Genomic DNA, 18375 nt, shown 5'->3' with positions numbered 1-18375 from the left:
AGCAGTGTGTTTGTTGTAAGAGGCCGATCACATGGATGTGAGTATTGTGAGTCAAAGTTATAGCGCCACCAACTGGCAGCAGGAAGTGTGTCACTTTCAAAATGCTTTGAAATCACCCTCCTATTTTTACCGATTTGCTTCAAACTTCATCTGTATAATGTAAACACACGGCAGATGTAGACCTGTGAAAGGATTATTGATATCTTAAATACTGTTGCCATGGCAACGCATCAAACTTGAATATTCTTTTTTGATGTTTTTGAGACTCTTAGCATGCTTGAAATTGCATGAAACTCGACAGACACATTACACTTATTGCCTAGTACACTTGTGCAAAGTTTCAGAAACGGGCGTGGTAAGGGGCTCAGTAGCGCCACCTTTAGTCAAAAATGGGGTATTAGTTTTACCTACAGTAACAAAAATCGGTATCTATATTTATCTCCCCGAGCCGGACAACTTTCTAATTTACAGTCATTAGCTCCAACCAACAGGAAGTCAGATATTTTGGTTTGAATGTGATTTGATGGGAGAAAATCTCAGAATTTTGCTAGTCTCTATTTTAACCCTTTCTCTGCTGTGTGCTACTTCTCTGGCACTTTTGGGGCCCTTAACGTGCTCGAAAACTCCTGAAACTTTGCACACGGGTCAGAACCCGCGGCCATCAGGGCCGGGCTGAAGCTGGTACCCGGGCGTGGCAGGGGGGCTCAACAGCGCCCCCTTGAACGTGGTCCGAAAACTTGGTCCATATATCAAACACGTTTGCATGTAATAATATGAAACTCGGTACACATATAGATTTAATCGGGCCGAACAACTTTCGTGCTCTAAGTTTTACGCCAGTCCAACAGGAAGTCGGCTATTATGGGTTGTTTAAAAACGAATCCCCCTGGAATTTTATATACTCCTCCTAGAAAATTATTTTGATCGCCACCAAGCTCAGTCAACATGAAGTCAAGACATTGAGGATGCTAAATTGCGGACGGATTTATGATATCTCGAACGGTTTGGCCGTGGCGAGGAAACGAATTTATGGTGAGAAAAGAGAAACAAGATGTGTTATAACGTCTTCATACATTAACTGATCTTGATGAAACTTCAGCCGTGTGTTTTTTGTAAGAGGCCGATCACATGGATGTAACTAATGTGAGTCAAAGTTATAGCGCCACCAAGTGGCAGCAGGATGTGTGTTACTTTCAAGATGCTTTTGACTAAAGTGGGGGGGTTATTTTTACCTACAGTCACAAAACTCGGTATGTATTTTGTGCACATTGAGCCGGACAACTTTCTCATTTACAGTCATTAGCTGCGACCAACAGGAAGTCAGATATTTTGGTTTGAATGTGGTTTTGTCTCTCTCTGACAGAGTTCAGTGCTGATTTCTGTGCGGAACTCCGATATGAGTTTAACACACACTACATGGAACACACTTCATATCTGGTCCGGAGATCAGATCAGATGGTGGACCTGCGCCTAGACCACAACGCATCCCTGAAGTGTCATCAGAGATTGTGTCAACTAGACTCTCCCCTGTAAAGGCCTCAACGACACGACAGCCATCGGCACTGATCCTCAACAAACCCATCATCATACCGGCATGATGAATCCGATCTTCAACCAGATGGAACTGGATAAATATTATTTTTTTCAGATGATACCACAATTGTTTGATTAACATTAATGAAACAGACAGCCTATATATTAAGACCTAATGTACTGCACAGATCAAATATGTTACATATCAGATGTTTTCCCCCAAAACAGTTAACCAAACATTCACTTAAGACATAACAGAGAATGTTTGCGTAAATGCTCGCAAAGACAGATTTTTTGAAATACTGTAATTCTGTGTAGGCTATATATGTATATCGGGATCGCACACTGTCTGAGGGGTCTTTGTGCACACGCTTCGGATCTGTCAGTCAGCCCGAGTAAGATCGCTTTGTTTACATCCGCATGAATTTAAAAATCACATTTCATTGGTTCATATCATGCCATCGAGAATGTGCTATGATTATTCACAAAGTTGGAATCCTGCGCTTTAAGCCGATACCAAATTTGTGCTGAGAGGAAGGGCCAGTCATCAAAAAGCGAGCAGAGTAAAATGGCTATTTTCACGGACAAGGAAAAGGTACTCCTTAAACTTACAAATATACCGTAGATACTTTTAGATGTTTAATTGCTATTTGGAGCATTGGGATCACTAGATGAGGGCCTAATGAGCTCATTTTTTTGAAAACCTCAAATTCGACCAAAACTGATATTTTTCACTTGTTTTGCCTGAAGCTCGTAATTAGTCTGTGCACATTCCAACTCCCTTTGCCTGCACGGGTCACTCTCACATATCGGCTATATATATATATATATATATATATATATATATATATATATATATATATATATATATAAATATATATATATATATTAGGGCTGTCAATCGATTAAAAAATTTAATCGCGATTAATCGCATGATTGCCATGAGTTAACTCGCGATTAATCGCACATTTTTTATTTGTTCTAAATGTACCTTAAATTAATACTTTTCAAGTTTGTAATACTCTAATCATTATGGGCAAGGATAAATATGGATGCTTTATGCAAATGTATGTTTATTATTGAAACCATAGTCAACACAGAGCATGAAGACGAGACATGTTTCAAAGGTCATAGATGTTTTTCAAAGAACTTGTTCATGTCTATTAGACACATGAAGAAAGAACAAAGAAATACCAGGTTCCCAATACTTCTCTTTCTTTGCACTGAGCAATTTACTAAAACAAACATCTTAGCTTTTTGCATGACAGGGCAGCTCTTCTGAAAATGCTAAATGTACATTTATTATTTATTATTATATTAGTTTGTCTTTCTCTGTGCCCATTTTGAGGAAGCTAAATTATCAATAAAACTGTTTTCATTGGTATATTTTACTGTTTCTGTTGTCAAACAACAAACTTTGTTTCATTTCACAAAAGCTCCTACCGTGTGTGGTGGCGGACGGTAATGCATCGCGCATCACTCAGCCTGTTTGCCAACTGCCAATAAAAGCTAACGAATATAAAGAATATAAATCTTCTTCTTCGTCGTTGTCATCAGAGGCTGGCGGGCTGTTGTATGTTTTCACCAGTGTCGTAGTGAGCTTACTGGCTAACCGGCTGAAGTTAATATGGACATACAAGTTTTTTATATGGAACACTAACAGTAAACCTCACCGGCCGGAGAGAGATTCAGAAGCAGCGTCGGACGAACCGCGGACAAGTGTAGGCCTATGCTGCGTTCACACCAACGCGAATAGAGCGTCTGGCGCGAGTGATTTCAATGTTTGAGTCAATGTGAAGACGCGTTTACGTGCGTCTGGAGGTCCTGCGGCACGGATGAGGCATTAAGCGCGGCGCGGTAGACGCGAATTCGCACGTCCAGTTTTTTTTTTTTTTTTTACTGAGTAACTATCATAATTTTTCCAGATAGTGTATAGATTTTTAGGTATTCTATTATCTCAAACAGCCTGAAAAATAGTGCATTTAGCTGACGTAAATGGGGAAAAAATCTCTGCAAAAAAATCCTGATAATCGAGCTGTCGTCTGATGAAATCAAATACACATAAGATTAAGACAAATATCTGTGCTGTGATTTCGGCTATACTTAAATGTAAAATTAGAGAACCAACATAATATCTGTGTTTAACTGAATTAAAGCGCTGCTCCTTTCAACAGAGAGAGATATATATATATATAGAGAGAGAGAGAGAGAGAGAGAGAGAGAGAGAGGTGCGAGCGCGTGCTGGGAGAGAACCGGTGATTCTCAGAAACTAAATAAGGTTTGGGCGCTTTTGTGAAGAGAAAAAAAAAAAATCGCTAAAGGTGTCTGCAATGTCGCTAAGTTGGCAATACTGTGTAGGCTATCTCAATTTCTCCAACTAGGGGTTGGGCCACCACGTGTCAAACAGAAAATAAGCGCTGCGTTAATCGCGCGTTAAAAAAATTAGTGCCGTTAATATGATTTTGCGTTAACGCGTAATTAACGCGTTAACTTTGACAGCCCTAATATATATATATATATATATATAAATAAATAAATAGTGTACTGTGTGTGGATGACCGTGTTCTACAACCATTTTAGAGCCAGGAAAAACCCTGCTGTTATTATGAGAAGGTTTAAAATATTTTCAGTTCATTATGAAACAGTGGCGGCACAGATTAGACTATGACTGGCCATCCCTGAATTGTAATCGTATCGTGGCATGTTTTGAGGTATCAGCAAAATTGTATTGCTGGCTAGGAGAGTCGATGTTATATAGTATTGTGGCAAAACATTCAATTTAGAACGCTAGTATAATACTGTATATCAGTATTAAGAAATGTAAACATTTCTTTACATCATTGCTAAAAAAAAATTTTTATTTACATTTTATTTCTAACATATCGCCAGGGTAAAATTCTGGACTGCTTCTTTCTGTTGAGCCCTGTGCATGCACATTCACACTTCACACACAGCTTAAAAAAATAAATAAAGAGGAACAATTATAATAGTTACCTAGGACACCTATTTTTAGTGAAGTCTTGTGTTTTTGACACCTCTTCTTTAAGGCAGTGAGATGTTTTAGTCGATTCCAAATGGTTTGCTCTGCCTTTTCTCTGTAAAAAAAAGAAACCCATTAAACCCTAAATCTGAAAGCAAATTGCACTAATTATATTCATTCTTTGCTTAAAAAAGCAGTCTTTCTTACCTTATGGAGCAAGTGACAAGTAGTACCACATCGGCCTGTACAACAATATAAGAAAAACAACAACATTAAAGCCTTGATGCAATTAACCATATTCTGTAATTCTGACTGTATCACACTCCTTACAAAAATTGACCATGGTAATCATAGTTTCAACAGATGCGTTTCCATAGAGAATTTTTATAAGGGAAAGTTTGCAGTACCTCTGGAAGCTCATGAGTCCGAGAATATCCTGCTTTTTGAAGAATGGACCAAGCAGTTTCAGTGTCGCTGACATTCATCTGACAGCCGTATGTCTCAAAATACACTGTAAGGCATTTCACATGTGTAGCATAAATATTCTCTAAGAAAGAATTTAGACTTCTAAATTAGTGTAATGTGACAAAATTACACATAATAGCTACTGATTAAAGCCTTGTGGGTTTTGGTTCTGTAGCCTGTAAAGACATTTGAAAAACAAAACAAATTTGTATACATTTTATATAAAAAATGTTTTATATATATAGGCTACACATACACATAGGCTAATACTAACGCAACTAATGTCTAATGAAGGTTGGTTTAAAGCACTTAATTAATGACATTTTCCGTGTCATAAGTTAAAGCATAAAAAATTATCTAACTCGTTACATATGAGCTAATTAAACAATAATAATTTGGTTAATTACAGATGAATGAAGAACTCACCATTTCTAAATAGCCTATTAATAACCAAGAGAGTTTGCTATTGTTCTTTACACAATACCAAAGAGTGTGATGTTACTCTTAAAAAAACTCTAATTCAGTGGGAATAATCATGGATGATCTTTGTGGTAACATTTTCATTGTTAATGTTAAAACAAAAATGTAGCAATATGGATTTAAGGAATGCTCTTTTCTGTGTCTTTTCCTGCAGCAAGATTCTTTTGGTCTTCTTTATTTGGTAATATATCTTGGGTCAAAGCGTGGAAATTGCCAAATAAGTTTTGTGTTAATAAAGTGTCTTACAAAATACTTCACAGAATTTATCCTGCTATGCATGTTTTGGAAAGATTTAAGCTTAATATTTCATATACCTGTGAATGTTGTGCACTATTTTGCATCTGTTTTTTTTCCACTGTAGACCTATCTATTCAAGATTATTTTGGAAAGATTTAGAAACCTTTATTAGTCGAAAACTGAAGTGTATGATAGAAATGTGTGTATTTGATGTGCTTTTATAAACCCAGAATGACAATTTGGAATGTAAAGAACAACATATTATATACAGTTATTTATTTTATTAGGAAAATACATACATAAAAAGAAGTGGGCTCAATGCAAACCACATTTTTCAAATTTTCAAATGACTTTAAAGTATATGTAAATCTGTTGGAACAAATACAAAAAGCGCTGAAAACAAGTAATGTTTTGAAAGCACTGGATTTTATGTAATTTTTCTAATTTTTATTTCTATTTTTGTTTTTTCTTTCATTTCCTGGCAGCTAAGGTTAATGTAATAAAGTGATTATGTAATACATCTTGTTCGCATGGCATTGAATGAATAATACATACATATATATATATATATATATAGCTAATAGGACTATAACAGTGTAGAGACAACAATATATGAATTAACTATAAATTAATTAAAACTGTAAACTAGTAGTTTGCAAATGATTTGCAAGTACTTATTACTGTATACTACCATGGCTTTTTATTTGTGAAATCTAATAATTATTTCTATAGCAAAGCATAAATAAGACAATAACTAAAAATTAGTTTTGTATATCGCCTACCCATCAGACACTATAGTAAAATCTGTCGATTTATTTATATATATAAAAATAAAAGAAATCCACACCTTTCTGAGAATGTGCTGTTGTGTCTTCAGTAATGTAGTACTCCTCATATTCCTCATTGCAGTCATAATGGATCTTGTCAGAACTCTTGATGAAGTCCTGAAAACTGGGACCACTTGCCAGTTTACTCTTTAGCTGCACCACTCTGCTTTGACTGGTAGTAGAAGATTCAGAGCAATAATATCGGTGATATGTGTCTATGTAAAGGCGTCGAGACAAACCTTTCCTAAGGGCATATCTAAAGAGTCTGAAACTGCTGCTGCTGCTTCTGTTCATGTCTCACTCACTTATGAACACACTTAACAGCTAAAAAACGGCAAACGCATCACTGACCCATGACGCTATCATAAACGATATATCCCAATTAATTAATCGAACAAATGTGGCGAGAAACAGAGAAAACTCAACTGAGTAAAAGTATAAACGATGTCGATTGGCTAACATAACATGTGTAGCACGATGTAAATATGGCGACACCACTGAAATATTTCAAAATAAGAGCCAGGCTATAGTATCAGCAAAATGATAACATAGTTGCTAGAGTTATTTTTATTTTATTTTTACAACTGTTAGATAACCTACATAATATTAGAGCCTCTTTCAAAAACTTCCAGAATCTCCATTTTCTTCTTATTATAATTTGTTTTATTATTTTATTTTATTTTATAATAGTGGTGGCTAATACCACGGGCAGTTTATCTTTACATTGAAAATTGGCATCCCATCTTTCTACAAAATTATGACTATAAGTTGTTAACTTCTCTATTTGCAAAAAGTTTTAAACCCTGTCTGGAAGATATTATTTCAGTAGCACAATCAGGTTTTATTGTAGACACATTTCTAAAATTATATGTGTCTTGTATTGGATATGATGGATTATTCAGATTTTATTGAAGAAGGCGCCATTATTTTGTTTTTAGACTTTTATAAGGCATTTGACTCCTAGTCAAATCAAGTCACCAATATAGTGCTTATACAATACAGATGGTTTCAAAGCAGCTTTACATTTAGTCATTTAGCAGACGCTTTTATCCAAAGCGACTTACAACTGAGGACTACAACAAGCGAGTCATCGTGAAGAGGCAAAAATAACGCAATAAGTGCTCAAAATACAAAGTTCAGGCATTGCTCAGAGTAGCATAGGCCAAACAAGGGAGGATTAAAGGAAGAGGATTTTTTTTTATTTTTTTTATGTCAAGTGCTCACGGAAGAGATGAGTTTTCAGTTGTCTTTTGAATTTAGTTAGGGAATCTGCATTTCGGACGAGGGTAGGGAGATCATTCCACCAGCATGGAACCGTGAATGAGAATGTTCTGGAGAGTGATTTTCTTTACTAAACAGAAAAATAATGATTCAATGACGCAAACAGAATTCAATTCTGCTGTAAAGCAGGTCTAAAAAGAAAATAGTGTCATTCATCAGCTGAGGCCAGTTTGGTGTTCATTCAGTTAAGTTCAATGACTGTGTAAAGTTAATCAAATATGAAATTTGTTCAATTCAGCTATAAAGCAGCTCTGTAGAAAACATTGATGTAATCTCCCAGCTCAGCCAAATCAATAATATTGCTGAATATTAAGTGTCCCCAACTAAGCAAGCCAGAGGTGAAAGTGGCAAGGAACCCAAACATATTCAGTGACAGAAATGGAGAAAGAAAATCTTGGGAGAAACCAGACTCAGTCGGGGGGCCAGTTCTCCTCTGGCCAGACAAACCAACATGGTGTGATTATGACTCCAGGCTGCATCACAAGTCAGATTGAGGATTGGTAATATTCAGAATATTTCATTGGGATACATCACTCTGGCATATTGTGGAGAGGAGTCGAAGCTAACCATAGGGGTCTGTGCAGAGGACTTGTCTGGTTCTCGTGGTCTTTCCCGAGGATCTGTGCCGATGGCTGTCATGTCGAAGAGGTCTTCACTGTCTGTCTTACTGATCTGTCTCTGTCATGGTCTCGGCTGACATTCCGGGCAGTTATGGCCGTCACTTTATTGAGCATGAATTTATATATATATACAGCTTACATAAATTTGGATTTGGATTCAAATGTAAAAATAAGGTCAGAACTATAAACAAATGTATAAACAGCAGTGTTTCCCCAGAAGGAACATCTATCTGCATTTTGTAGTAGAGGTATTCAACGTACCAATTTCACCCTTTTTTCTCTTGAGTGCAGCAGAATTATTGAATCATACACTAAATTGTATCAATACTGAAGGTATAAGAATTGGTGATAATGTTATTTTAATCTCTCAGCTATTTTCCTTAAAGATGAAAACCAGGTTCTGAGCATCCTGAAAGGACTGGAACTTTTTCCAAAATAAATACAGACCGGACTGAGATACTGTTCATGACTGACAAAACCCTTATCAATGGAATGAAGGTCAAGCAGTCAGTGATATCTCAGAATAACAATGAACAAATCTCAGAGGGAAAGACTGGATGACAATTCTACTCCTAAGCTAAAATGCACTGACTTTTTTCAATAGATGCATGGACACACTCTCAAAGGCTGATGGAAACTCAAGAATGGTTTACCCTGGTCCCTGCCTTATCATTAGATGTTGACAAAATTCATTATATGTTGACAAAAACAACAACAAAAAACCCAGCAACTTCAATTGACTTTATTTCATTCAAATTTATTTGGAAAAAGAAGACTGAATGCAGGGACTACAGAGGCTTCTATTGGTTTTTCCATTCCAAACTTAGCCTATTATTTGACCATTGTGGTGGTTTTAAGTTATCCCTGGGAAGTAATTTTAACTGTAATAAGCTGTAATAAGAGTTTTTTTGACAAGTAAGCACTGGATTCATGGAAATTGGCTTTTAAGCAAGAATTTCACCTCATAAAAACAGGATAATTCAAGAAAGAATGTGTTTAAAAAAAGTCTTTATTTCAAGAGTTAGTTAGTTAGTTAGTTAGTCTCGCTTTTCTTACATTTGAATGAATAATAATATATTTGTTGTAAACTCCAAATACAGCTCACTCCAAAATAAATATTTAGTGTGGAAAACAAGCTAAAGATTATCAGACAGGCTGTCAATTCATTAAGTAATAAGCTTTTTTCTTACAAAGGCAGATTATTCTGCATACAGCAGCCTCTTCTTCATTGACATTTTGAGTTGTCAAAACTCTGAGTTGTCAAAACTCTAGTCAAAACTCTGAGTTGACATCAAACTCAGAGTTTGCTCTTTTTAGTTTTTGAATTATATATTTTTTTTGGAAGAAGAGAACAGAGAAAGAGCCTTAAAAACGCACAGGATATTAAGTGTTGAATCTCTTATATGTTACCTTTAATGTGTAATTTTATATAGCTGCCTTGAGACTTCACAAAACACAGTTTTAAAGACTGTTTGACAAGTGTCTTATAGGCACTGTGCCTTTTTTAACTTTAGATCTATTTCATACCAAGCAATAATTGTCAGCATTGCGTCTAAATCTTTGACAGACGCCTGGACAAACACCAGACACCAAAGACACTGTTGGTTTTAATTATTAATTATTTCTGGTCTGCTGGAACCTAAACAAATGATTACAGGTAAACTCTTTTTAACTCTTCAGAAACTATATCAGCTCCAGCAAGAGATATTAAAAAGAAAATGATGACCTTTCTTACATGACATTCGCATGGGAAAGTGGAAATTACAATAAAACTATTAGAATGATAATGACAAATTTAGTCCAATTGTAGTGGACTATTCCTTAAGCATACAACGCATATCATTGTTGCACATGCGTATGTTCCATAGCATACATTGTAAAAACAAAAAAAGAGCATGCATAGAGAGAGAGAGAGAGAGAGAGAGAGAGAGAGAGAGAGAGAGAGAGAGAGAGAGAGAGAGAGACAGAGAGAGAGAGAGAGAGAGGGGGAGAGAGAGAGAGACAGAGAGAGAGAGAGAGAGAGAGAGAGAGAGGGAGAGGAGGAAGAGGAGGATGAGGAGGAGGGGAGGGGGCAGAGGGAAGTGAGGTGATTCCTAGCTGCTCTCTTTAAACTCTCTTTCTTTTTCACAATGAAACCAAACCCTGAGTGAGAATAACCAACATTTCAACTCTGTCACATTCACTAAAGACCTTCGAGGACCACATCACGACCATGCAAGGTAAATTATATAAAAAAAAATCTCCTTCTGTTGAAAGGCTATTCAACTTAGTAATTAAGAATTATTTTAAGAATTTATTTATTAAGAATTTTGAAAGTAAAAATAAAGGTACTTGCAATTAGGCTCCATATAGTTTTTTGGAAACTAAAAGTTTCTTGATGTTAGATTACAGGTTTTCAAGATCTATCTATTCATCAGTTTTTTGAAGTTCTTTAGGTTTTAGTTCTCTATTTGATATGAGGCAGTAAAACACTTTTTGGTTCTACATAAATACAAATGTTTTATTAATAATAATAATAATAATAATTCAATTAATTTACAAAAAAAATAAAAAAATAAACTATTGATAATGAATAAAATAATTAATAATTTTAATGTAACAAGAGTAACATAGGAAATCAATTGCAATGCAGTAAAATGCAATGTATTAATGAAATGTATTTTAGTGGATGTGAATCGTACTGTGAACTGTGTTTCTAGTGAGAATGATGCAGAAAACTGCTCTGCTAGCTCTCTGCTGCCTGTTACTGCCAGTTACATCTTCCCCAGTCTATCCAACACTGCGGTAAGACACACACCAACTGTTCCATCACGCGTGTATTTCATTAAAAACATGTTTGGTGTCTTAATTGGTGTAATTAACTGTTTGTTACATATTCTTACTCTTACACTAGCTCTGTTCAATAGTGTGACTTCATATTTCATTCATTTATTCATTCATTCGGTAATATGCAAGTTGGTTTAGTTGGTTGCATTCTAGTTGGTTAAGAATGCATTGCTATGGATTACATGGCTCAAATAGTTGAACTTTAAATAAATACATAAATTATTAGTATACAAGTGTTATAGTTGTTATTGAAAAATATTAGTTGTTTTAAATATTATATTTGTAAATGTTTTTTGTAAATGTTTTAACATAAGTGAACATGATAAAAATATAAAACTGTTACACATTTAACAAATCTTTTACCTTTTATAACGTTTTAGAAAAAAAAGCATGTTTAACATGGTTTTAATGACACTGTAGAGACGAGACATTACGATTACAATTACAGTGTCATTTTATATCTGAACCATGAGATTTTTTTTTACATCATTTATAATTACAAATCCTTTTAAATGTAAGGCTACTTAAATCGTCAACAATATTATATAATAGTAAACCATTCTCATAGCGTTCAGATTTTCTCAGAACATGGCATTTGCAGCCATGGTTGGGATAATTAACAGTGTGTGACTCATTTTCACACTAATGTAGACACACACCTCAATAAGGGAAGAGGGACTGTTGATGCTGTTAACACTATCACTCATTTGACTCTTCAACATCTAGAAACATCTAATGCTTATAACGCTTTTAGCGCTTTTAATACGCTTCAGCCGCAGTTACTCCTGGGTAAGCTTGTAAAAAGCAATGCAAACCCTTTTATCATTAAGTGGCTCTTCTCTTTCTTAACCAATCGTACACAATATGTAAAAGTAAATAATACACTCTCTGATGTTAAATCTATTTGTATTGGTGCGCCTCAAGGGTGCGTATGTTCACCCTTTCTGTTTACTCTTTATATAAATGACTGTTTTAGTATAAATAAGAAAAACTATATTATCAAATACTCTGATGACACATTGATATTGAGTCTCCTAGAGAAAGATCAAGATATATTAGCGTATCAGTCTGAAATTGAGAATTTTGTGCGGTGGTGCAATGTAAATCATCTTATCGTAAATGTATCAAAAACGAAGGAAATGATAATAAATCCAAAAAGATTAGGTGATTATAGCCCAGTTATCATCTATGATAATATTATTGAGCAGGTGGATAGATATAAGTATCTAGGTGTGATCATTGATCGTTCATTTACTTGGAAAGCCCACATTGATTATCTTTGTTCAAAATTCCAACAACGACTGTATTTTTTAAGAAGACTTAAGCTGTTTGGTGTAAATCAGAGAATTATGCAATTATTTTATTATGCTGTTTTAGGTAGTCTTTTGAATTATGGGATGCAAACTTGGTATGGCAATCTTACGGTCCAATTAAAATCACAGCTTGCTCGTCTTGTAAAAATTGCAATGAAAGTTATGGGTGTGTAAGGGAGTACTCATCACTTCAATCAATTTACGAATCGCTGATTTTTAAAAATGCACAGATAATAGTGAGTGATTCAAGCCATGTTTTTTTTCAATGTATCAGATGCTACCATCAGGAAGACGGTATAGAGTCCCATTATGTAAGAGCAACCGTTACAAAAAGTCATTTATTTCTGTATCTATTAATATGTTAAATAGCAAGATGTAGTAATGTAGTCGGGTAATGCTCTTATAGATTTGAGCTTTTTATTGGTTTGTGTGTGCATATGTTGTATGTATGTATTTGTGTATAAATGCAGCTTTGAGTCCAATACAAATTTCCTGAAAAAGGACAATAAAGTATACTACAACCAGTGTTGGGGAAAGTTACTTTAATGCATTACAATATTGTGTTACTCCCTTAAAAAAGTAACTAATTGCGTTACGTTACTTTTGCGTTACTTTTTTTCCCACCTGGGCTGGTGTTTTTTTTATAACACAAAAGTTATATTTTTGGGCAAATGTAAAGACCCTTTCACACCAAAAGTGAAATAATAATCCTCAGGCTGAAGGAAATGTGTACAGAAAGCAAACAAGCAAATCTTTCTATCTATCTAATTTTTGCTTATTTAACTGAATCATCGAAGGTCAGAAGCAAGTACATTGGTCAATAAAGTGGGATTAAATGCATAAAAAATTGTGTTTTATGTAACATATTTAGTTATTTGGAGGTTTGCATAGGATTCTGATTCTGCATTTCACTGATTTTATTAATTTTGAGGAATATTGAATATTTTGAGATGAGTAAATGGTCACATTTAGTCTAGAACTACAATAAACATCATGTTCACACACACACACACACACACACACACACACACACACACACACACACACACACACACACACACACACACACACACACACACACACACACACACACACACACACACACACACACACACACACACACACACACACACCTCTGCACTTTGATTTGTCTCAACATGAGGACAGGAGAGCTGTCAGTCAATAAATGGGAAAACAAAGTAACTTGCGTTACTTATTTGAAAAAGTAACTCAGATATTTTGTTGTAAATTTTTTAAGTAACGCATTACTTTACTAGTTACTTGAAAAAGTAATCTGATTACGTAACTCAAGTTACTTGTAATGCATTTCCCCCAACACTGACTACAACTACAACAATACAAACCAATGGACAGGGAGTAGGGTGTGAATAATACTAACAAAGAATGAGAACAGTGAGTGAACTGGAAAGCCTATGCGCTACTTTTGAGCGTATGTTCAGAATCTGTCACATGAATTGACAAAGCCTGAACTCTGCTTTTGTTGTGTTAAGGGTCAGGGCTTCTCATTATAACCAATAGACACTGGACGTTTTTGCATCTTATTTAATTATGTCCCTTGCTACATAAGGGAGGGTTGCATAACAAACGAGATAAAAAAACTTTGAAGTTGGCTATAGAAAGCCGGACCAGAACGTTGGAAAAAGTTTGAACAACTTTGACAGACAGACAGATAAACTAAGGTGTTGCTATACGGTTGCTAAGGTATTCTGTGTGGTTGCTAGGGTGTTGCTGTGCGGTTGCTAAGGTACTTGGGTGGTTGCTAGGGTGTTGCTATGGGGTTGCTAAGCTACTCATACTGGTTGCTAGGGTATTCTGTGTGGTTGCTAAGATCCTCAGGGTGGATGCGATGTGGTTGCTAGGGTATTCTGGGTGTTGCTGTGCAGTTGCTAAGGTACTCATGGTGGTTACTATGCAGTTGCTAGGGTACTCAGGGTGGTTGCTATGGTGTTGCAGATAGATAGATAGATAGATAGATAGATAGATATATAGATAGATAGATAGATAGATAGATAGATAGATAGATAGATAGATAGATAGATAGATAGATAGATAGATAGATAGATAGATAGATAGATAGATAGATAGATAGATAGATAGATAGATAAAATAGCATTTCAGTAAGTTGGCTTTCTCAATGTTAATGTTCTTGACATTGCTGTGTCAAGAATTGTTATTTAATCTCATCATGAGTTTTGTGATTTGTCAGCTCAAATGCATGTGGTTGATTATTTCTCTCCACTTTAAATAGTATGCTGCCTATTTGATATTTTAAAAAAAAGTGATTCTTCTTATGTCTGTGTCAATAAACCGCAGATTCCCAATGGTGACGATTTAAACCCATTTAGTGTAATATCATGCCTCATTGTATATTAGCGTGTACATGCTCTGTGTCTTTTTGTCCTTCCTGGGATATAACAGTGAACAAATGTTCAATAGCTTTTGTTGTAGCCAAGACTTTACAGAAATTGACTGCCAGAAATAACCTTAAAAAATAACCAAAATTATTCTATTACTGAAAATCTGACTAAAACGGCTCCTGTCTGAAAAAGTATCCAAAGCATCCTGCATTTTGATTGTATGTAGAAGAGCACTTGTTCTACCTAATCTTATATTCACGTTTTATGAATCTAACAGTGACAAACGCAGTGCTTTATGTGTTTGTTAGGTTTGGTCAGCGAGCGGCTGCAATCCTGATGACCTCCTCTATTGAGGATCCAATGCAGCTGACAGCAGACACTTCACTGCTGCACACGCCAGATGCTGAGCTTAGGTCACTCATTCATTCATTCATTCAGACATACTAAAAATAAATAAACAAATAAATTAATTAATTAATAAAAATAAAAGAATCATGTATCTTTTTAGAAGCAGCATTGGCCCAACAGTAAAATGTTTGTTAACCTGAAACTCTCTCACACTCCTCTGGGCTATTGGGCAATCCCAACTGCTGAACCATAACGCCATCCAGAAATTGTCTAATCTGACTTGAAATATAGTCATCTTACTGTCATAACTGTATGATGTTTAAACACTATTTTTAGGTTTGGAAGACATGCTGACGCCATCTTTACCAACAGCTACCGAAAAGTTCTGGGTCAAATATCTGCCAGAAAATTCCTTCAAACTGTCATGGGCAAAAGACTTGGGTATGTTTCTTTTTTAGACATTTATTTGAACAAATACTTTTAAAACAGGGTAATTAATTTTTTTTTTTATTTAAATAATTTTGTTTTAGGTACCATTTTTCTCCTCTCTGACACACGTCTTTAATATTTTGCGACTGTTGTGCTTTTAAGATTTGTGAACACCCAATATATTGGCATCATTGATGTTTAAATATGACCGATCATGTATTAAAGAAAGGGTTCCAAGGATTTAAGAATGCATCATTATAATGAATTAAATTAATTATTTTATTCTCAAAGATTAAAGAAAAAGTTATTTGTACTGATGTGATTTAACCCATGACTTACCAAATTAATAATGCTGTGTCCCATGATATTTCAATCAATTTTACCTTTGTCAACAGACCAGAAACTCAAAACTATGTAAAACGCCAATCCGGCATATATGGAGATACCTACAAGCAAGATTTGGATATGGATGTCATTGAGAGGGAACAAAGTTACAGAGAACCACAAAGACTTAAGTTATCAGTAGCGTGATGAAAACATTAAAAACAACAACAACAACTGTGAACTGTCTTTAATACTTGCATTTGCCACATTTCACAATGGATTATTAAAACTCAGTTCACCCCACGGAAATAAGGAGTCCCAAACTAAAATACACAAATGTTTAAATCACTGTATTTTACATCCACACCATAGTAAAAGTACATGGTTGTATAGTGGTATAATTCCCTAAGCCTCTCCTAAAACACTGATGGAAAATCCTACATTAGGATCTCTTGCCAAATAAACAGTATGGTGAGATTCTAAAGTGAGCAAACGATGGGCATCCATGAGGATGAGAGGATTTGTGAATGGCAGTGAAGTGATGCAACTGACTCTGGTAGGTCACATGAGCGGTCATGAATTTACTTACTCAAAATAAGTACCTCCTCAGAGAGTATGCAATTTCGGACGCAGCATATTGAAAATACAAGTAGAAACTCAATGCAACAAAAGTGAATACAGCTGATCATTGAAGCAAGTTGGAAAACCTGTAATCATTGAAAAGGAATTGTATACCAATGCATTTCCAATGCATGAACACGTTTATAAAAAAATTCCTGTTTGAACACCAGGGGACTCATTTATAAAACATGCGTACACATAGATTTGATCTAGGCTCTGCACTAAAATCCACACCAACATTCATATTTTTAAAAAACAGTCTTTGACATGGAAAAGTGCTTAGTGCCACGTCAGGGTCTAAGCAGACGCATGCACTTTTTCTTGTGGCAGAGTCGGGATACTGTTTGGAAATCTAAGCAAATCTCAAGTAAAGCATTTGGACGTTGACTGGTGATCTTTATATGTTCATGACATTAATTTGAGTGCGTTTACAAGGCGGAGATCTGAAACCATTCAGCTGTGCACAATTTCAAGATCATTTGCGATTTATAAATTTCACTTCTGGAAGAGAGACGTAGCGCACGTTTGTTTGTGAGTAAACTTATTTATCTGAATCACACGTAGGCTAAGCACATTTGAGAAATTATCGTAAGATCAAATGTAAGATGGTTTCTAAGCAGCATTTTATTTATGAGGCCCCAGAACTTTCTAAATTTGGACTATGCATGTCTGCATCATGGTTTTAAATGGGAAATAACTGCCAGATAAATAAAAAAAATTAGAACAGATTGTCCAGTTTACTCAATATTATTTATCTACACAACATTGTGTTTCTCTCCAAACTTGATTTCTTTAATTTCAATGAATGTGGTCCTTAAATGTGCAATCTACTACTAGATTAAATTATGTTGGGTGAAAACCTACATCATTTAATAAACCATTCAAGTTCTCTTTTTGCTGATTTTAGTTCCCAGGATGCTTTGGGACTTAATGAAGATAAAATAACATTCTATGTGATTTTGACCAAGATGAGAAAAGAGGAAGACTTTAGGGTGAAATATTGTTACATGTTTCATTATGTTGTGGTTTAAAACCATTTCAACTATGTTTTACTTACCATTTTAGTGATATTTACTTACCATTTTAGTACCACTTTGGTTTAGACTGTACTCAGAATTTAGCATGAAGAAGACAAGTTCTGTTGTTTGCTAACAATTTGTTAGCTAGCTAGTACAATCTTGTAATTCAGTGATGTGACAAAAATAGAAAAAAATGTATGAATTAACGCTGTCAAGGAACTATCTTAATTCATTTTGAGACTATATAATTGGTTCATTAAAAAATTATTGAATTCCAAACCACACTCTTATAAAGGGTTCTGTCAGCTTCACAGGTATAGAACCTTTTAGGGGTTCCCATTTTATGGGCTATGTGGACATGTTTTAATTAAAATTAATTTTATGAATTAAACAGCTCGTAAACTTTTATCACTAGAAACATTTTTAATAAAATTTCTCTCCAATTTGGCATAAAATGTTATTTAAAATTTAGTCAAGAACATAGGGTTATATATAGAAACCCATTGAACCTTTTTTTTCTAAGAGTGCATAATGTATTAAAGTTACATGTGAACACATTTTTTGAGTAACTTGATAAATCAAATTCAACACCCATCGAAACACTGTTGCATCTGTGATCAGAAGATAGAGAATGAGACATGTGCCCAACACAATATAATTGTTTTGTTTAGGCTATTTCCATATTATGTTTTTG

At 35.0% G+C, this 18375-nt stretch overlaps 3 protein-coding genes across 4 annotated transcripts in view; 1 reads left to right on the top strand and 2 right to left on the bottom strand.

The window, feature by feature from the left end:
• The window catches only part of cdk5rap1 (CDK5 regulatory subunit associated protein 1), a 52746-nt gene extending 45710 nt beyond the window's left edge, over window positions 1–7036 (bottom strand). Inside the window, exons 1-4 of one of the 2 annotated variants that reach the window (XM_079598418.1) lie at window positions 6543–7036; window positions 4921–5024; window positions 4721–4755; window positions 4528–4628 (exon numbers count right to left, since the gene is read on the bottom strand). In XM_079598418.1, coding sequence (XP_079454544.1) covers window positions 4528–4628; window positions 4721–4755; window positions 4921–5024; window positions 6543–6816 — 514 coding nt within the window. In that variant the 5' untranslated portion in view covers window positions 6817–7036. Of the gene's footprint in view, window positions 1–4527; window positions 4629–4720; window positions 4756–4920; window positions 5155–6542 lie in introns of both variants that reach the window. The other variant, XM_079598419.1, reaches the window with a different exon arrangement.
• Window positions 1–18375, bottom strand: part of LOC306991003 (uncharacterized protein) — a 538544-nt gene that overhangs the window by 45868 nt on the left and 474301 nt on the right. The gene's annotated exons all lie outside the window — the stretch shown is intronic.
• On the top strand, window positions 11128–16248 carry ghrh (growth hormone releasing hormone; the record flags this gene model as incomplete). Its single annotated transcript, XM_079597348.1, has 3 exons — window positions 11128–11207; window positions 15625–15729; window positions 16113–16248. The coding sequence occupies 3 exons, from the start codon at window positions 11128–11130 to the stop codon at window positions 16246–16248; spliced, it is 321 nt and encodes a 106-aa protein (XP_079453474.1).

Source organism: Phoxinus phoxinus, assembly GCF_949152265.1.
Source record: "Phoxinus phoxinus genome assembly, chromosome: 22".
Taxonomy (NCBI): domain Eukaryota; kingdom Metazoa; phylum Chordata; class Actinopteri; order Cypriniformes; family Leuciscidae; genus Phoxinus; species Phoxinus phoxinus.
This window is presented reverse-complemented; position numbering and strand designations above follow the sequence as displayed.